General features: G+C 41.4%; 1 protein-coding gene and 1 long non-coding RNA gene across 2 annotated transcripts in view; one reads left to right on the forward strand and one right to left on the reverse strand.

Annotated features, from left to right (window-relative positions):
• The first annotated feature begins 2141 nt into the window (after positions 1 to 2141).
• On the forward strand, positions 2142 to 11878 carry LOC144467781 (uncharacterized). The gene is made up of 3 exons (XR_013493719.1): positions 2142 to 2288; positions 9396 to 9609; positions 11167 to 11878. It is a non-coding gene; the product is annotated as an uncharacterized LOC144467781 (long non-coding RNA).
• LOC144467780 (protein muscleblind-like) overlaps positions 2313 to 22197 on the reverse strand; it is a 337354-nt gene continuing 317469 nt past the window's right edge. Inside the window, exon 5 of the mRNA XM_078176723.1 lies at positions 2313 to 2435. Within this exon, the coding sequence (XP_078032849.1) occupies positions 2352 to 2435 (84 nt within the window). The 3' untranslated portion in view covers positions 2313 to 2351. The remainder of the gene's footprint in view (positions 2436 to 22197) is intronic.

Raw genomic sequence — 22197 nt, forward strand, 5'->3', positions numbered from 1 at the left:
TTTAATTATATTAAAAACGTTAATTATAGTACATATTAATCAACAAAAAGCTTATAGAATGTTGAACCCTGATTTTTTCTTCTCTTTCCAGAGGCCAACTATTCGTATCTACACTTTTATTGTACGACCTTTGTCGTAGATGTACAAAATTGATTTTTAAAGAAGCTACGAGATAACTCGTAGTTGGCGTCCTGGGCAGGTAAACAACCTACGAGATATCTCGTAGTTGGCAGTCAACGTGTTAATATATTCCTTATCAATCCAACCAATTGCAATAATTTAGACAGTGTATGGTGAATCGATTCCTCTAACTTCCACACTTTGCTATGTGGATGCGAAAGAGTCGCCGAGTCTTAATCACACCAAACAGTGTTCCTACGGCAACGAACGAAGGTGTTTCCTTTTTTAACGATATAAATAGATCGGTCCGATTGTAAACACAGGTAGCGAAATTTGATAGCCGGTCAAACTGGAAACCGAGTCCTCTGCCTCCGTTCAGCATAGGCAACGTTCTCCTCGAGCAAACAAAAGAATGTCTACACGCCAGCGTTCTACACGCCCTTGGCAAGCAAAGGGCTGCCCGTTCCCTAAGTACCCTCGACGCGTATAATCCAAGCCGGTAAGGTTAGGTCCCTCGTCACGGTCTATTACACGAACGCAAGAACTTCATGTGGCCCGCGTGTGTGCTCGCAAGCTATGTACAATTGTTAATCGGGATCATACAAAGGAGTGGCCACACCAATGACGTCACGGGCCGGCACGGCGCGGCCGTACAATGACGACGGCGCCCGAGCCGGCAACACACAAGCTTCCTCGATATTATCACCGTTCGTGCTTAATGATCGCGTATGCCGTATATCGAGTGCACGTGCACACGCGTCCCTGTCATATACGAAGCTAAATTAGCCCCCTTATCTGGCCGGCTCGTCTCACTCTCTCTCACTCTCTCTCTCTCTCTCTCTCTCTCTGCTTAATCACTTTTTCTTTCGATGTCGATTTCGCGTTTTTGTCAGCCTTTTTTTTGCACCTTTGTTTGGACGTCGTTAGGAATACACGTTGCTTCCTGGAAACGATTCTCGACCATCGACAGTGATAACGCGGGTGATTCATACGCGAGAGGCGGCGAGATATGTCGGCGCGTTCGGCGGATCTACGTTAAAGTGTGCTAACGAACACGGGGTCTCGAAATTATTCAGTATTTGAACAGTGCTGTTTCAATTTCTTTGAAATCTGCACGGAATGCACCTCGGCGGAGGCGGTGCAAGTAGATGTAGTTCCTAATGGAAAACTTCCGCGGATAATGGGATATAACGTGGTTGCTACGCTTGCGTTTAGTAGTTTGTTGTTGAAAGCTCTATGATATCGGAGTACACCTACATCTATACCCCTGTCCATAAGTTAACCAACATTTATTGTGCATCAGAGAATATCGTGAATCTTGTCTTGTATAGCAAGCGGTCATTACTTTATTAATATATTCGTTACGTTCGAAAATAGTTTGATTCAAATTAATTATCGAAATCTAAATGAATTTTGATAATTTATTTTGACTATTTGTTCCGTTGACTTATGACTTAAGGTATTATTATAATTAAAACATCCCGTACTCAAAATGGAGAACTAAAGAAATGTTAAACTCATAATTATCCGTATCTTCCATTATCGTAACTTCTCATTTCGTGAACGACTTTCCAAATGTCGCTATTAATTCGACATCATCTTGTGTAAACACTACAATTACAATTTCTAATGTGCACGTCGTGTACAATTAAATTCCTTTATCGCCGAATCTACGATCACAAACATTCGAGCGAACAAGGCACGCTATCAACAATTACATCAATCTATCAAGAGCCTCATTAAATGGAATTCGCGGAAACGCGATAATCGGTTGGTTCGGGTCTAAAAACTGAAAAATTGCTGTAAAAGAAATTCGGTACCGCGGTCGTATTAACAAGTAAGGCGACCGAGCGTGTCGCGTGGAAAAATGTTCCGCGCCGATGTGTCGCCGATTAGTCTTCCGTGGAAGCCGCGAAACCCGCAACTTCGACCACCCTCCGGGTTGCATGTCTTATCGACTCGAAGATGCAAATTTAGAAATACGTGGCGACGTCGTGTCTAGTGGCTCCGATGCACGCGACCTTAACATACCGTGCAAAGTACCCGCGGATAGATATTTTTGTAATTGAAACTAACCGATCGTGATGTTTGCACGTTACACGCGACCAGGGGGATAATGGTTAGCCGGCTGACGATCGAATGACGGACAAACAGGAATATGAACAACCGTGAGTGCCATTTCCTTTTGTACGGGGGTACCTCGGGCTTTCTCGGAAAATGTAGCTAACGGTTTAATTAATTAATAACTTCGTCCATTTACTCACGCGGCGATTGATGGCCGGCAAGAACACGAGAAATCCATTTGAATTACGTACCTGAAACAAAAAACAACGATACACCGTTAGTCACCTGTGAATTAACGAAATGTACGGGAGCGCAGATATTACTGGCTTAACTTGCTCTACGGCGCAACGTTTGCCCGTTCTGCGTACCGACTTTATTTTTACGGTGAAATGTTTTATTTGTTGTACTTTATTGAAATAGCTGCCTGGTTTGGAAGAAGTACTCTTTACTGATTGATCTATCGCATCAATGTAGATAGATTTAGGCGTACGCAAATATTGCGTATGTGGTAAAAATTTTGTTGGTTATAAAATAGAGATAATATAGTCATATATATCAGAGGTGGTACAGTTGTATGATTTTTTTTTAAATTTGTACTTTATGTTCTGGTAAGATGCTGACTCGATCTAAGATACTATGAAATATTATGAACTATAATATTATATTATAAATAACCATAATATTATAAACGCAGAAAGTATTTAACAAAATTCGTAGATAGCTTATCAATTTTCGAAATGTAAGCGATCTTACAACAAACACTGTATTTAATAAACTGATTCCATTATAACATATCGACCGGTTCAGCTATATTGTCTCCTGAATACCGATAACTAAACTAAGGACCTCTAAAAATCAAAGTAAAGTAAAAGCGTAAACATTCTGTCAATGCTGATGATTGGAAAAATCTATCAAAATTTGGAACACGTTTTACTAAAAATTCTAAATCTAAATATTCAAATTTACTAAAAATTTAAATTCTAAATTTAAAACTGTACGATACAAAATTTTATAAATTAGAACTTTCAGATATTCGGGTTTTACGCGACATATTGTGCAGTGGTCGGATATTTCTCGATGTTCCTCCTTTCTTTCAAAGGAGCAGTTGCTTTCCTGAAATCCTCGCCGCAAGCCTTTGCATACAGGTAAGATGATAATTCGTTTGTGTGGTAGATCAAGGAGAAATCAATTATCGAAATATCGAAATTGCGGGGCATCGCGTAGCAGTATTTCGATATTAAGCGCCTAGGGAACACAGACAGCTGCAGCTTGCAAAGAGGATAGATCGGTGGAGAGGCGAAAGGAGAGCAGGGAACAAGCGAGAGGAAGAGAGTGAGAGAGTGAGAGAGGGAGAGAGAGAGAGAGAGAGAGGGAAGGGCCGAACGTAGGAGCGCGCCAGCTAGCAATATTTCGCGTTCATAGCGTTGCTAAGCCGCAACTAACCGCCTTGTTAGGAAGTTACTCCTCCTCTCGACCTCCACCCTCATCCTCTTCCACCTGCCAGCTCTTTCTCTTCCGGTTTCTGTTCCCTTTCCGCTCCTCCCTCTATCCCGCGCCCACTTGTCCTCTTCTCTCCCTACAGCACTACAGTGTCTGCGCACGTATGCTCCTTTTCTACTGCATATTAGATTTTTTCATTACCTTTGTCCGGTCTCGATTTGTACGTTTCCCTTGGCTACCTCTTTCCCCGTTTCACGTTTATTATTTCCTTCGTCACGCTTCTCCCTCTGCCCTATTGTTCCCTTTTCGTTTGTCATTTGTACTTTCACCTTTAGCAGCTTCTCTTCCCCTCCCCGCATCGTGGATATTCTTTGTTTTTGTTTCGCTTTTTCGAAAAGCAGCACGCCAGATTTCAACCGTTCCACCCGATCCCCCGGCCGCATTAGAATTATTATTCCCTACGCTTTGTTCGTTTCCTCGCTAATTGCCCGCGAATCTCCGGCACCTGTCCGATCCCATCCGCGCGCGCCGGCCTGTCTCCGCGGCCCGCGTCGTCCATCTTCTTCGTACCCTTTCATGTTTCGATGTTTCCACATCGAGTTAACCACCTCTTTCTCCGGCGCCGGTTTCACGCTCGCGCCGGATACTAAATCATAACTTGAGAAATTCACGTGCAGCGCGCGCGCGCGGAACACCTTTAAACAGCTTAGAGGAAGCTCGCCATAACATGGGGATACTGCCACCCATGCAAACCTTTGATAACGAAGTACGTGCTGCGTCTAATCCTGCTCTCTCAGAATCTCGCGGTTCCGAGAGGATGGATGAATCTATGCAACGCGGCGTATGTTTCCGTGAAGTACTCGTTTGGAATACGTTTCGTTACCAATGCGACGAACAGCGAATTCTTATTGTTTACCGTTTTCCATGGATCTTATTTCTGCGATTATCAAAAGGAATTCAGCAGGTCATGTCTTCACTTCCGTGATACTATTGCTTAGAGTTCTGATCATTAATGCTTCGTATTAGTAGGGTTTCAAGTTGCATAATTATTTTCAGTATATAGAACTTGTTCTCACGATGTTCTTTCTAATAAATTCGTAAATCATCTATGCTGTAGTTTAATTGATATGTTAATTTTTTCTTGAAATTGCGACTTTGCGTTTCTCCTTATAGCTACAGATTTCATCGTCGCATTCGATTTTCCATATAGTAAGAGTTTAGCCATAGTTTTCAACCAACATAGTTTCCACAACAGCCGATTTGAAATGATCTCAGATATCTCTTATTTCTGGTTTGTTACACATTTTCGGGACACCCATATTTTTATATTTTTATATTGATAAGTGGTTGCATAGAATCGAAATATGTATACGAATGTATGTTAAAAAGTGATCATTTCCCTTTGTACTTTTATCGTTAAAAATCAACGAATATTGCTCTAGAGGTTATGCAGCGTTGATGAACAAGTTATCAACCATTTCAATGCTCAGATTACTCAATTAATAACGATCTACCGTGATGTTTATATGATTTTTTATATCAATATAACGTAAACGCAAGTATCGAATATCAGAATATAAAGCCATAAAAATAATAGTCAGTGAAAGTTTCGAATGAAAATATTCATTGTGAAAACTAGAAAGGAACATTTATTTTTAAAATAAATAGTTTCAAACTTTTTCTGATACAGTATATGTACCTCTAATATGGTTTGAAAAATTTCCAAATCTGTTTTACGCAATTCTCTCCGCCGTGGGATCATATTTTTCTCTTTGTTAGCTCCCATTTTCCACTCTAACCCTTTTTGTTAGCACCGTCGCTGGTCGCTAGGCTTTTTACAACCATTTTAGGACTTGGCTCGGGGCACTCTTTGTCGTTCATAAGCACCTGCATTACGTGGATTAGCATCTGCTACACTTTCGTACGGCTTTTGTATAGCTTGATGTTGTCTTTCCCTCGATTAATGTAATACTTTTCGCGTTGATTCACCCTGCGGACCGTCTCACGAAACACACGCGGCATTACAACTTCCTCAATTATTAAAATTTCACCGTGCAATTTTGACGCGTAATGCTCGCAAACGATGGCGCCGATCAAATTATGCAGTCATAAAGCGTTATCGATTCCTTGAGACACGCACCGGCAATAATTCATAATAATTTTGTGTCTTTTTAATCAACCGGTGAAATTTAATTACGTTATAGAAGCCTGCAGCCCGATATGCATGGACAAATTAATTTTTTCGTAATTAAAAGCAATTGCTGTCCATATCATGATTAAGATATCGCATTATCGTGATTAAGCAGTTCCCTCGGCCATAAATGGCTTCGAATGAATCGTTATGAAATTAGATCGTTCTCGGAAATGCAATCTATAACAGATATGTGACTATCGATTATCGATATCGTATCATAGATATATTATTAATACTTAACGATATATCAACAGTATCGATAGCATTTCGTTAATGCAACTCAAGAAAATTATCGTATAGTTTTAACACTAGGTTTATGGAATGCATCAGTTTCTTGGATAAATTTCAGAATTTATTCATTTGTTTCATTATATTGAAATAAACAACATACATTCTAATAAAAATCGCTGAAGATTTAAACAGAGATTTCCTTGTTATTTTTATGTGGTAGCATGAAATAGTTGCTTTTAACTTATAGTACACCGTTTACAATTTACAGTACACGTGAAATGCGTCTCGATAAAATTCTACGATCAGTCTCTTCATTTGCCTCGACAATATCTTATCGATGACATCAATATTTATTGATAACTTTATCAATAGTCACGGCACTAGGTAATCTTTAAGCTAACTCTAATTTCAATGCGTCAGAAAGAATATCGCTTTGTCAGAGAACTTCCAATAACTCGCTCATACGCGAATAATAATCACGGAATTATCGTTGGCTCCAACGTGATTACGGTCCAACGTTGTATTACGAGGTCAATGTTTCATCTTCAGGCCGTACGTATTCGGAGGAGTTCATCACCGGCGAAAATGGAGTAGAATTATAACGGGCTCGTTACAACGGAAGGTCACGTATTTAATAACGCGGCGTGTATCGGTCGAGATAAATTGGATAAGACACGTATCAAGATTTATGCGGCCAGCCGAGATACTCCGTGGACTAGAACACGACCGATCCTTGACGAAACAATGCGTCGCTCTATCCGCTTGGCCGATGATCGTCGAGAACGGTGTCGCGAAATTTTCATCGCGATTCGCGTCTCGTCGAATGCATGCGATTCGAATCGATACGAGGTAATACAGTGTGCCCCTTCCGTGGCAACTTCGTTTAAACTTTCCACGGTAACCTGCGACATTTCAAGCCACGCCTCGCATATAACGATATTAGATACGGTAGCTAGCGCGCTACGTTATTATCTTGTTATGAAACCAAGCACGGAGTTGCAGTTAGTTCGCGCTCTGCAACATTTTCAATGACTATCCCTCGTTATATCTAACTGTGGAAACCGAACGAAAATATCGAAAAGAAATTTCTGCGTGGCTCCAAGAGGCGCGCTCTTGTTAGCTCATTTCCTACGTTCCTGAAATTACTTTTGTTTAGCCCTCCCACGATGCTTATAAAAATTCATACCAATGTGTGCCCGAATAAAAATCTGTATATATTTAGAAACTGCATTATAATACTGCATTATAATGCATTATAATACTTTTAAGGTTGTTTATATGAAAGCAATTTCATAATTTTACATGATTATACTGATTAGTAATGCTTTGTTCAATCATTTCTATGTTAAACTATTAGAAATAGCTCAAATATTATAATCTACACCGTACAATCCTGTTCCTGAACTTATTCGTCCTACCATCATTTTAAATCGAAGATATGAAGCGTAATCGAGTCTGACTTACTAATATCTACGAATAAATCAATTTATCATATAACAGTAAATAAAGAGTGAAAGTAAATATTTCTTAGCACGAAGACAATTTTATTGTACATTTTAAATCTAGTTTTATGAAGAGAAGAAGTTTGTGATCAGAGATAATAAAAAATAATACGAAATGTCTTCCTGAGAATATTGTTAATAAACTTTCTTTTTTATATCTAATCAAAATTGTTCAATTTAGCGTCCTTAAACAAAATATGGATTTTAGAAGGTGTCTATTGCCCTTCCTAGGTAAAGATAGTACTAATTCACTTGTTACCGATGATACAAATCCCGCGTGCACGTTGTTACGAAGTTTATAATATTCAGAGACAGATTCACGGAAGAAGTAGCAACAATAGAAAGTTAGAAGTGCCCATGGATACCCTGTTTCCTACGGAGTAACGATTAAATAAACATCAAATGTCCCGTCGAATTGTACGGGTCAGAAACTTTGTTTTCTTCAATCGTTTCTCCGCCTGCAACTTTCTACTCTCGATCTTGACCCGCTCTCGGGACAACGTAGTCCTTCGGTCTTAATTAAGAAGTAATTCACCGAGGGGATAATGTTTAACGCCGCGCCAAGATCAAAGAGAAACGGCCATGAGCGTCGAGGGTTTCCGCGCGAAATACGATTTCTTTGAGAAAGTTCTACGCCTGATTCGATTAAATTTAAATGATACACACCCTTTGACTACGGGGATCCAATTATTTCTGGCGCTAGTCGTAACCGGACCGACAATTAACGGTACGAAAACTTCTCTGTCTCCGAATCGTTTCCTCGGATCTTCAATCTTCTCCCTCATGTTTATCCTCTCCGCCAAACTTTCACCCAATTTTTTATCAATTATCTCCGCGTGCCTTGTTGCCCTCATTTTGTGATAATAATGTATTTCACAGGTAGACATAGGCGTGAACGAATATAATAATTTATAACAATTTATGTAGCAGTTTAATTAACATGGTAACAGAAAATTAATCAGCGCTTTATCGATGTACAGTCGCTCTGAAAAGTGATCATACGACTTTTCGAAAACTGGACTAAATCGCTTGAATTTCTTTCAGATGATAAAAGGGCCAGTCTATTAGACAAAATGCTTTTAAAAATGCCTTTACTTCGATATTAAATGAAAAAATTAATATTGTTATCTAGAAGTACAAAAATATATTACAATTGCGAAATACGTGAAATTTTGTTAGACTTGCCGAGGAATTAATTAATGCAATTTTTCTCGAATAATATAATTGAATAATCATTGTAATTTATGATAGTCGTTGAAATTTATTATTAAATAATATGAAAAGGTGAACTCGATCACGGTTTGCCCGGAAAGAAACGAGGAGGAATGACAAAATTACAGGTGACGTTTCGAATTGGTTGTTCCGAAAAGAACAAATCCGGAGAAAGAATCGCAGTCGGTCCGGTTGTCTGCAATTCGGCTCAGATATAATTTTTATTTATTTACACAAGGGTCGGGCACCCTTAGCCCCGACACAGGATCGCAACGCAGGTTGGTTTATATTTTATTCATCCCTTATTGAATTCGAGCTCAATCTCATGAAAGTGTCTCTACCGTGGCCTTCGGTCTCCCATTCTCTTTTTCCTCTGTCTGTTCTTTCTTGGATCGTTATCTGTTCTCCCTTTTCCGTCTCCCTGGCTTCTCCGTGGATGGGTATTCCAATCTCCCTATGTTTCCGCCTGCAACCCCCCCCCCCCCTCCCCCCTCCCCCACCTCCACCTCCAGCGCCCCTCCGTCCTCAACAATCCCTTGCACTGCCAAGTCTCCGCGATACTCTACGACGTTCTCCTTCTCTTTAAATCTGTGCCCGACATCTTCGCTTTTTCACCGCCCGATTGTTTTCAGGCCCGAAACCAGAACTCTCCGCTGATCCATCAGTTCGAATCAACTAGGACGAGAATAAAAGAGAGATAGAGATCCGGCGAGCCTCGGGCGAGACAATTAATTTGTCGGAACCGCGACGGAGTGATCCGTGTGTGCCGGCAGAATATTTCACGTCTACCGGATTCTGTCCCATCTTCCGAACTGCATGTTTACGAAGTTTTCTTATCTTCTTACTGTAAGTCTATTAGAATTAAGAACTTGTTCGCATCGGCTAACAAGTAACTATAATATTCGGTTAGCAAGGCTTCTTCTCAGAATTATATTAATACTATTATACTTTTATATTATATTAATTTTTATGTAGAGGCATAAAATATATATAATATTATCGATAAATGTCACCTCTTAGTACAGATCCATGGGCATCCCACGTGAGTACTTTGGTTTTAATTCACATTTACGGAGAAATTTCGTTAACTTGATACTCGACTATTTTCAAAAGATTGATCACTTTATTACTCACGTGTAACGAATAAATAGACAATTTCATGTCAATAAGGAATCGAAGCAATCGAATTACGTAGCTGTCAGGCAATTATGCGGGAAATTTCAATAGAAATTAAAACCGCACGGACTTATGGTCCGACCAATACCACCCTCGGATCCCGTCCGCTCATGCAACGGCGCGCAACGTGTGCTTTAATCAGCGCGGAAAGACGCTGTTTCCGTCTGAATATTTCATCGAGCCTTCCCCCCTCCCTCTCTCTCTCTCTCTCTTCCGATCTTTAATTCCTTTATCCTCTCAAGACTCCTTAACCGCCGCGATTCTAGCTACGCGCAGACAACGACAAATTCCGCTTCCCTCCACGGTCTATTTGCCGTTTCTATGCACTCGAGTCGTTCTCGCCTTGCAATTTCAGGAGTGTCGAGGCAGCACTCGTATCCAGACGCTATTAAATATTGAGAAACCCTATCCCGGCGTCGTCCAACTATCGGTTCAATCTCTCTCTCCTCTTCGAAAGAACCTTCCTAAAATCTCGAATGAAACTTCGCCGCGGAAGTTGCGAAACGGAGCGCTATCGGCCGGCTAGAGTGCTCCGCGGATTAGACGGTTAATTGGAAGCCGAGGACCGGGGGAAGTTTCTATTCCAGAAACTGGCCAAGTTATTCCGATATTCGTATCGAGGGGGAAAGTGAAACAGACGTACGGTGCATGCAAGGTGCGTCGCGCGGAGCCAATAATTCTGTGAACTGTAACCCGACGACTGCAGCCTGCGCTAATCCCGCGGAGTATCGTATTTATGTCCGAGTATCGGATCAAACACACTACAGTCTAGACGGATGTGCTCTAACATCTAGAATGACACGTCTCTGCAAAGTATTTAATAACCAATTTCGTGCATGTGACTTTCGAGAAAGCTAATTCTGTTGAGAAATTCTACTCAGGTAAACGAACGAACTCTTCGTGTAAAAAAATTTGTTTCGAAAGCAGAGTTGCGCATAATTTGTTAAAATAATTGAAAAACTTGATTAAAAATAGATTAAATCCTTCTACAAGCAGGATAAAAGTAAATAAGCATTGTAGAGTTGGCAGTTTCGTTGATAAGAATTAATTAGTTGTTCGCAGATCTTTGCGAGAAATAATTTTCTATAATACTTAAATCGCAACATACTATATTAATTAAAAATTAGCATAACAGTGTTCTTAAAGTCTGAGAAGTAAAAATCCTAGGTAATACTTCGCAAACTCGAACACGTTACTAAAATTACTAAATTTCCCCCAATATCACAGATATACACTCAACATGCATCAGGATTTGGTTGAGCTGCTCCGAGCTCGCAAACATCGTCTTCGCAGGAACGCCTCCAGTATGCGACCACCGATAAATCTTTCTTGTATCTGAAATAAATGTCTTCGAAGTCGATTCCAATGGACTCCAACGTAGGGAAGGCCGTGAAACGGGAAGCACGGGGACAATTAAACTGTTTTAGGCGGCGCGGCGAGACGCTCAAAAACCGTGAGGAGGGATACCGGGTATCCATATATCCGGGGATGAATGTGTTTTGCTTCTCGTGGAAAGACAATTCGAACGTCTGCGCGAGTGTAGAAGAGGTGGAACGCTGAATTTAAACGGACAAACCAAGAAATGGGACGGAGGCGGAAGGGTGGAGGAACGAGGAAGAAAAGGAAGGGATAATGCCGCCGAGTAAATCGGGCGTAAAACGCGGGGATATTATACAAGAAGCGAGAGAGGGAGATAAAGCGACGGAAAAGGAGAGATCGGAGACACGGAAGGAAAGATGGAGAGAGAAATAAATAGAGAAAGATAAAAACAAGTAAAGAAAGATGCACACTGCGTCTAATAACTATAAAACCAGCCAACATTTTTAAGTTTTTGCAATCATAGTTAATACAATCCTCAGCGGAGTATATACCACATTTAAGATTACACCTAAAAACAATACTTTCTAAAAAGAGATAAGTTTTGTTCAAGAAGAATAGAGAAACAGAAGAAAACTATTTTAATCTTGCTCCATAATATAGAACCAACAGATTAGACTTTACTGTACAAAAATTCAACGGGAGTTACACTAAAATAAAATTATACCAATAATTTAGGAACGCGTAGGTCTATCTCTATTTTCAATGAATTCCACGACCTCGCATTCTTCCATTTAGGCTCTGTCGTATTGTTTCTTGTGCATAGCCAGTCCACTATTACGATTGCACTTTTCAATTCAAACGTGTTTCGACCTTGTTCTGTTTTTTCTCCGGTACTTTTTGTTTTAGAGTAAAAATAATTTGCCTTATGCTTTATTTATCGCTATATCAGCTCCTGAGCATTAAAGCAGAGAATTTTTGGATAATTTTAGAGTTACGAGACGCAGTGGGAAAGGGAGAGAGTCAGATAGAGGAAGCTGAGGAAAGAGACAGGGAAAGATGAAGAAAGGGATAGAAAAAGGGATGGGAAGGAATGAGGATCGAGACGAAAGGGAAGCGTAAGAACACGTTAGCTTTGGTAGGACGACAATGTTCTCAGGCGCATCCTCGAAGAGTGCTGCTACTGGATGGAATCCGGGTTCCCTTAATTACAACGACCCTCTTCTCTCCCATTAATAAGCGGCCTAAACAAACTGCCGTCATATAAATACTTGGATTTCTACCTCGTCCACTCTCTCGTACAAGCAGCTTCCTTCTCCGTTGTCGTTCCTCCTCGGTTTCTCGCCCACCCAGCCGGCCCTCCTCCTTCTCGCACTCCCTGCCCTCTTCCCTATAATTAAATTTGCACTGCGCTTCGTGAGTTTGGCTCCTCCGTTCATTTAATCGGACACCGGGCGTTAGTATAATTAAAAGCACATCTCTTTTGGAATTCACCTCGTCCAAATCTCTCACACTCTCTGTCCCTCTTTCCCTGTACACGCGTTTCTTTCTCTGTTTCTCACGTTTCTATGTCTCACCCGGCAACTCCTCCTCCTCCCGCTCCAAGCACCGGCCGACTACTACCCTCTCTTTTCTAGATGAGCATCCTCTTGTTCTCTAATTGCGAGGCACTCGGCTGTCTGTACGTGTTTTTGGCGTTTCTACGCGAGGAACAGGACCGTTCTCCTCTGTAAAACGATCTGCGAGCAAAGTAGACGCATGCGAACCGTTTGGATGCCGGCTCGTTCGCCAACGACGGGGTTAGGTGCTCGTGGAACTTGTTTCGACCCGGCTACGTGCTATATTTTTCGCCCCCCCCCCCCCCCCCGAAAGGAGAATGTTCTCTGGATTAGAAAATAATTACGCTGCGATAATGGACCTTAACGCGTTTCGCGGACAGTGCAAATTTTCATGAACCAAAGAAATAGAGAATAAGGGTCGTTATTTATTCTCTAAAGTATTCGCATGTGCGACGAATTTATTTATGAATGTTGCTATTCAAAATTGCATCGCATGGTGTAATATTTAGAGAATGTACAGAGGGTGAGCAGGAATTTGTAGTACAACCGAGCAAAGGTTGATTCGACGTGACAAATAAGAAACAAGTTTGGCACAACACTTTTTTATCCGAAACTCCGTTTTTGAGAAAATTAACTTTAAATTTTTTCATCTTTCTAAAGGACTCAATCTCCGTCCGAGATAGTGTAAAAGGAGCACATGTATCATTCGATAAATATGAAATAAATTGTGCCCGGGAACACAGGAATTGCTCAACCTATAATAACCGACCCTGTTACTCTACATCAGAAGCGGGATGTATATCAAACGAAATATTTACGATTCTCCGTCCGATATCCGATTTTTTTCGGTCAAAGTCGTTCGTCTCGTCGAAACGTCGAGTAGAGCAGCTGCTAAGAACCAAAGGAAAGCCGGAAAAGGAGGTAACGACAGGAGAGAAAAAAAGGAAACGAGTATAGCCGGTTCAATCGTCAAAGGCAACGGTATCGCTAATTTCCTACGCGCACAGTAGTCACGCCGCATCTCGGCCGCCTGACGGCCGCGTTGCCGCGCTGCCGCCTATCGTTAACGAAATTCCCTTCCCGCAGCTGGAAACAAAGCGTATTCAAAGCAACGACCTGTCGTTTATATGCATATAGCTCGGCCGTTCGTTGTCTTTAAATGTCTCACGGTGGAATAAAATACTGATACCCTTCACGCTGCTATCCACAGGGCTTTCTCTTCCCCCATTCTGGTTCACGGGTTGGCGTTACGAACCGATGCGATGCGATGGCCGGAGCACGGGGAGAGAAGAGGCCGCGTCGCAGCGGGTGGATCGTGGAGATCGGGAGCACGAGAGAGAGAGAGAGAGAGGGGGGGAGAGCGAGAGCGAGAGCGAGGTGGGGGCGGTAAAAGCGGAATTCGTTTAACTGGCATCGAATACATTTCTTTCGACGGTAGACGTCAATTAACCGTACTCTATTGAAATTGACGTTAAATGTGAAGAGACAAAAGAAAGAGAGAAAGAGAGCGAGCGAAGAAGAGAAGAGAGTCGAAACACAGGATGAGTTTACTCTGTTCAATTATGCGAGTCAAGTATACACAATAGCTTGATCAACGTCACGTTTCGCCACGGTTATCACGCCAATGTATAATAAATACTTCGCTTTAGTCCTCCTATTTCACATTATTCGATTAATTTATTATACGATAAAATCTGATATACCCGTACGTCGAGTGTGTTCGCAATCAGCGGTGGTTTCGCGAAAAAATGTTTTTCGAGTGGCTTTCAATCGATTAACACGTGACAATATTTTCTGTCGGCATACATTTTTATTTCCGCACGGCGTAGGTGCAAATGCGACTTCGATGACGAGGAAAATGCGAACGTTCGGAAATAAAACATTACGGCCGGCTGCGCGCTGTGGCCACCGACAGCCGTTACGGGTCAGTTTATGTAATAAGTGTGACGAATACCGAAGATGAGTCATTTGAAAATTTCCAGTGTAAACGGCGAAAATATTCTCTTCGACAATTGTTCGTAATGTTCAACTTATACAGTGTTGAATATATTCAACTACGTTATAACATAGTGTACTAAATGAAAAGCGTACGATCATGGTAAAGTGTTCTTAAAAATCAACTCTTATCCATAAAACACTGCGGGTACAGACATACATTTTTCAGAAAAAGAGACAAACTCTCCAAACTTTTGTAAATTGTTTCTAATATTTGATATTTCGAAACACGCACGAACAAATTCTGATTGTCAAGGAAATTGAATATATCATTAATTTCCATTTGCAAGTACGGTATCCTCCAATTCTGTATAAATCCGGCTAATTCTCATAGAAAACCGTAATATGCGAGTATTTCACCAACACGCAGTTTTTACAGTCAGCTGTCCATAAAACGGTTAATTTGTTCCATGCTGTGCTGAAACCGTGTTAAACGAGACGTGGAAATAATGCAAATCATGGGATTGTGTTCCGTGATATATCGGAACCGTGTTTTTGGGGTATCGCGTTGCATTGGGAACTCTGTTAAACTAAATTTAAAAGTAATACGAATAAGAGAATTGCGTTCCGCGTTGTATCGAAACCGCGATTTCAGGATTTCGTATTTATGACTGAAATTAGAAGATGAAACACAAAATATGAAAACCATCTGCGAAACTACGTCACATCACTGACGCATTATTCGTCATCTTATTAAAATTATTGAGACAGAATATAGCTTCCTACTTAATTCCTATTTCTCACAATTACTGGGGAACGTTTTATTTTGTATACTCCACGGTCTACTTGCAATGTTTTTAATAAATTATTGTAATAGTATAATTCTCAGAAGGTAACTAGTATTATTTTCTAAAGACAATAACACTCAAATTCTACATTTTACCCCCGGGCGCCATATGCATTCCCGGGGGAACATGATTTGTTAATAAAATATTTCGTATTTATTTTCAGAAGGAAATTACACTAAAATTTTATATTTTAGTATTAACATTAGCGCGTGAAACATTTGCAAACTAACACAACACCATTATTTCAGTACCTGCATCGACTTCAACGGACAATTATTTCTAAATAAACTGTACAAACTTCAAAGATAATCGCGTTGCTAGAAAGTTTGTCTATTCAGAATGTACACCTCGAAAGAAACAATGTCGCGTACAACAGACTACGACGAGTCGAGGGAACCTAAATCATAACGGCATTAGAACTCATGGATTTCGCTCTCCCGAAAATCTGTCGGTCCGGAGAGCTGTTTCCCGACTCAATAAAACAGACATCGACCGCCGAATTAAACGACCATTAAATCCGAACGATCGTGCGAGCCTCGCGTGTCTCTAATTCTATAAACGATAAATCCTCCAGACCGATAGGAAAAGGGAGCAAGAGGAGAGAAGGGAGGGTGGCGTCGGCGGTGTTGGTGGTGACGGTGGCAGAGGTGGAGGAGAAAGGGAGGGAGAAAGAGAGAGAGAGAGAGAACGATAGGGGGAGGGAGGGAGGGAGGGAGAGAGGGAGGGGAGGAGGATTCAGACCGTGCAATTTCCAGCTGTTTCCGATCTCCCACTTCGTTACCGTACTCCCTGGAACGTTTTAAAGCCAGCCTCCTTCAGACTACGTCGAAAATGCGATTCGTTGTACGCGCAATTAGCGGAAGGATGGTAATTAACCACCAACGATATCGCTCTTCGATCACGTCGTAACCGAAAAGGATGCGGGATTGAAGCAGACGGTAACGGTTACGGCGCTAACCCGGCCGCGGCGGATCCCCCGGTCTTTCCGAGGCGTGGAGACGCGGCTTAAGGCGGTCAACGAAGCGTGCATCCGTGAGCAGAACCGCGCCGAGCCGCACCGCACCGCGCCGTGCGTGTGTAACCGTGAACGTCTGCTGCGGCCCGTGTGCGACCCGTGTGCGACCCGTGTGCGGCCCGTGTGCAGCGTTCCGCGTGCTCCCGTCATTATTACGTCTTTCAAGATTACCGCAATTGCGTTGATAAACGCACCGGCACGAATTCAGCTCGGTGACTCTTCCTAAATTGAGGCTTCCCTTTCGCCGCGGCATCGGGCTTTTCTTGGTTGAAATAATGGACGCAGGGATCGCATATATATGAGAGGCTACGAGGCTGTGTAAAATGATTTAGATTACACGTTGTTTCTACCTGGCCGCGACTTGTTTTATTGCAATATATAAAAATAGTATGTAATAAATTAAACGATTAGAAAATGGAGACCGTTCCGTTTGCGTCAAAAAGAGCAAGAAAATTTTGAATTAGTGTTCTCACTTCGTCACCGTCTCATGCGACGTATTAAGGTAGAATTGATGAGCACCTCGAACGGTTTGAATGAGTACGAAATCAAATTTGATTAACTATCAGACAATTCAACCGAGAGGACGATTCCTAAATATTTCTTCCCTTGTTTCATTAATAATCGTAATTAGATTCGACGATTACTATTGTCAGCGTAGTCTTTCACGACACCTGTAGTTATTTATGACCGAACGCCGTTGCTTCGTTACAAAATTTATGGCAGAAGTCATTTATCCCTATCACTTTCGAAGAACCTAAGATAAGAACACGCGGCCTGCATGATATATGAATATATGTACGGCGTGACGCAAGCATAAAGAAATAACGGGTGCGATAAAACGCGCAAACGAACGCCACGGACGGGACACACCGTTTTCAATGCAAACACTTCGGCTCGTCAGCCAAGAGGAAAATTACTGACCGACCTCCGTGGGCGGATGGTCCCGTGCATGTGGCCATAACACGCGCATAGAACGCGTCAACGTCCATTGATTCTGGCGTTATTTGCTTTCTCAAAGGTGGGAAGGTATCATCCGTTACCATCGTCGCAGTTGAGTACTTATCCCGACGCGCGTATTTCCCAAGAGAGCAGCGCGGCTCCCACGAGCGTCTACGTTTGTAGTCGAGCGAACGCGTTTCAATGAATTCCTAATTGAAAAATATGCCGACGTTCTTCTATCCGGCCAGCTACCCGAACCAATGGGGTTGCCAACGAAAATACTGTTCCTTCGAGAAATATTTATCGCATTTGTTAACGGAAGATATTGCTTCTAAATATTGCAATACAACTCCACGAGTTTTCAACGCTTGCTTTTGATTCGATATTTTCTAGCTTATATTTACAGACAGGGAATACAGTTTATTTTAATTAGTTTATAAAATATATTCAATTACGTATTAATATTTTTTAAGATCGCAGACCAATGAAAGGAAGTTCCTCGAGAAAATACCTTAAAAGAGATAGCAATTTAATTCATAATTCAGTGAATAATTTGGATTAATGTTATGTTACGATTTTTTCGGAAATTGTCATTTAAGAAGAAATTACCGAGCTTCTTTTACATGGAACGGAATCATTGAAAAGATTATTACTTTGGGTAAGTAAAGTGCTAAGAAGGGTAGTAGATAAGAGATAAATGCGATTTATGTAGGCGAAAAAGCTAATGGAAAATGAGAGACGCATAAATTGCATCGTGACCCAGCGGATGACCTTTAAATTAATAGTTCTAATCGAAACTAGATAGCGATGCCCGTCCCGGTCTAACATTTATCAAATGTACTTTAGTTATAATATTAATCGAATTGTTGTCATAAGATAATGTGGTAATCAAACCGAAAAGGGGTCACCTCGGCGAAGACAATGAGTTTGAAATATGTTGCCAAGGCTTTAGTTCCCGAAATATTCGGGAGACTTCGATCGGATCTGAGTACGCTTTCACTTTGTTTGTTCTTAACGCGTTCGTAGACCTCAAAATTTTAATGAGCTGCGAAAACATCGTTCTTAAACTAATTGTAATATCGAAATTTTAATTAGACACGCTTTGATCGAGTGCTCAGATTTTATTAGTTATATTTTTTTATACACAAAGGAAAGGCAGATCAAATGGATATAATTAACCAATTAGGACGATTACATTAAAATGCATAATAATTTCGACAAGTATACGTTATATACAATTGAATACACGATGATGTGGCTTATTTTGGATGTTGCAGCGTTCATGCCATTTCGCTTCATGATGTAAATGAATGCTGTAACATTCACGTTCGCGGACGTGTCAACCAGCTATCTTCAAAATTTAGGTGCACATTCAGTATATTTATACCTATCATACGAACTAGAATCAATCAAAGATTCTTATTTGTTGTATAACATGACCGCAATCATAGTCACCATAGGACAATCTCTTTGAAATTCGACTATGTCTCAAGATAGCCAATGCTATCAATTTTAACCCACGAAATTCTGAAATGTAATTGACGCATGGATAAATGAACGTTGTACGCGTGACTGTAAAAGGTGTTATTGTTCCTTCGTAATTTACGTCACAACACTCCCATATTTATTAGGTAAGGTGCCAAGACATTGCTCTACAGGACGCAATCCAGAAGTATGAAGTGCGCATCCTGTTGCATTGAACACTCGTAGTCGGTCCCCGAATAAGAAGCCATTAGAGACGTACGTTCAACGAATCACGTTAGGTAAAGGTTTCGATATTTTGCGAGGTTTCTTAATTTGCGCACGCAAGGAGGCGGCGAGCACGAAAGTTTCCACTCTCCCCGTCAAGGGAATCCACGCTAATCAGTAACGGAACGAGGAAAGTCTGGGAGGAGAACTTTTAAAGGCGAACGCGAGAAAATTCAACTTCATTGACGGCAAAAACGCTCAAGAACGTGTTGCCAAAGTACTTAACGAAGAGGAACTTTGGGACGGCAACAAAGACAGGGAGCGACGACGGTGACGGCGGCGATGGCGACGGCGACGAGGACAGCGTCGCGCCGCCGACGACGACGACGGCGACGACGACAGGAACTTGCCAAAACCCTCTTGTAAGAGGGCTATGTACACCGTTCCCCATTAAAACGAAATGCTGTTTCGCTATTCGCGGTGCACCATTAGGTGTATGGAAATGGCGCATAACCCGGACGATAAGTGCGGAAGGGGTTGAGAAATGAGGAAGTTCCCCCTCGGTAACCGTCCCGGTTCTTCGGCTTATCTTGGGTGACTCGTCGACATACATGTCGTCCTTATCTCCTTCGTACCATATTACACGCTATATACAGCCTTGGGTGGCTATCTTTAAGTGAGAAACCTAGCACGAGCTTACAATGGAAGGCCGGGTCGCGTTAGGCGCAAGGCGGTGGCGCTTAACTTTTCAGCTGATTAGATTTTTAGCCGGCCGTATTTCACCGCGCCGCGTTATCCACTGTCGAAACCCGTCGGTGTATCGGGTCTGATCGCGAAATGCTTCTAGTTCAAACTGTAAATCTTCTATTTAGCACTATCCGCTATTAACTGATAACGGCGCGTGACATAACAGAGAGGAAGCATCGCGGGCAATAATTGGTCATACGATATTTTGCGCATGCGTGACCATTGCGATTTCAGTCTTGATTGAACAAATTACCGTTATTCAACGTAGGGCAGTGGAACTGTAACGACGACCATGTTGCTGCGCCCTAGCTCTGCTTTCAGGCATAAGTAACACTACATTTATCGATTAATACATATTAAATGTTTCTATTTCTTTATTTTGCTTATTCTTCAATATTTATTCGGATGTAATTCGCTTCATATTTACCGATTAAGATATATTAATTATTTGTATTTTTTTGCTTATGTTTCAATAACAAATTTTCACGTCTTATTCCATAAATATAAAGTTAACGATGCCTAGAAACAAACGAAAGCTACAGTATAGTCCCTCCACAGTGACCGGCTCAACTGTCCTACGTTAAATTTCACTAATTTGTTGAATCAACGCTAGAATTCAAAAATAAACGAAAATAGAAATAAAAAAATGTTTAAGTATTGACTACTATAGTTCTAAAATTTGTATTTATATTTCAACAGCTGTTCGATCATCTTCCATAAACGTTTCAGCAATCTTGACATCACGCGCGCGCTATGTTTTAAACGCGTTGACATCCACGAGCAAACAATTTATGCAATCAAGACAACGTCTTGTCCTCGACAACGTTTCCCTCCCAAACTGTTAGCGTAATCTGTACAAACTTCCAGTACTATTTTGTTCTTTCAACATTTAATACCTTGATAATAATACGTTATAGGATGGAAGTCATTAGTACTGTTTGCTCGCTCGTCGCTTCGGCTATTACGGAAACGGCGAAACAGAGTAGCAGCACGTGGTGCAGATCGAGTAAGACGTGCCTACTTGAACTCCCGCTCGGTTTCGCGCAGATAAGGAGAACTATGCATTTGTACAATACAAAGTCCAGTTAGGAATATTTGTCGGGCCTCGCGCTACACTTTCAAGAGTAGATTATCTTCTGGTCTAAACTCCTTCGAGATCCGTACACGAAATTATTACTGTTCGGGCATTCGATGGTTGATAGAAATGTAGTGTACGATTAACACGTTGATAGCCACGTCTCGCTGATTGGTTATTGCCAAAATCATGGAAAACCAATCAGCGAGTACATATTAGAAATGCGTGAGAGGGGTAGCAGTTTACCTCGAGAGACAACATTTTTTAAAACGTTAGAGTTGGAATAGAATTCGAGGAATAGAATTCAGACCTCCAAAGAAATGGTTTAAATAGTACGAGGCTAAATATATAAGTTTGTTTGTCACTAAATTCCGGTTCTCCATTTAATACAGTCCACGCATTATATATAACGCCACAATTCGTCACTATTACTGACGACGCCGTGACGTCCCAACAGTCTATTACATCGAATTCACCTGAACCGAAGAGAGAGAATAAAAGAAAAGGGGGGGGGGGGGGAGAGAGAGAAAGAGAGAGGTGAAGAGTGACAGGCAAAAGAGGTTCTCTCTAGGATCCGGTTAATTTATTTTGAAGTGTACCCTGGTCATGAGAAAGCCGGGAGGAGACGTCGAGACGGTTTTCCGAACTTTCCGGCAAAAACTCGACTAGCGAACGGGAGGGGGAGACGGTGGTTGAACACGATCAGTAGCTCGAGGTGACATACTTAGGATGGATCTAGTTCTGCGGCGTACGAACTGATACTGCCATTGTCATTGTAATTTCACGGTCGAGTACACAGCCGGCTCGAAGGAGGAACCGAGCCAACCTATCCGCCGAGTTGTGATCGATGATGTGCGTATACCTGAAACTCCCCTAACGGAGAGGGACTGGTTTCGTGTTGACAGCGGTTCGAATAGGAAAATTCGAAAATTTTGTAATCCCCAGGGAACAGATCTGACAATGCAACATGCTGATGTAATTTATTATGATTACGGTAATTTGAATTTTTTACCTTGATTACGTAAAATGCAGAATTACTGTAATTTATTTGTCCACTCATTCGGAGCATCTATGTCTTTTGTAAGATGTTTTTAATGATTTTTTGTACCAACAAATCATTTTCAAATAGTATAT

The sequence above is a fragment of the Augochlora pura genome, chromosome 3 (assembly GCF_028453695.1).
Source record: "Augochlora pura isolate Apur16 chromosome 3, APUR_v2.2.1, whole genome shotgun sequence".
NCBI classification, from domain to species: Eukaryota; Metazoa; Arthropoda; class Insecta; order Hymenoptera; family Halictidae; genus Augochlora; species Augochlora pura.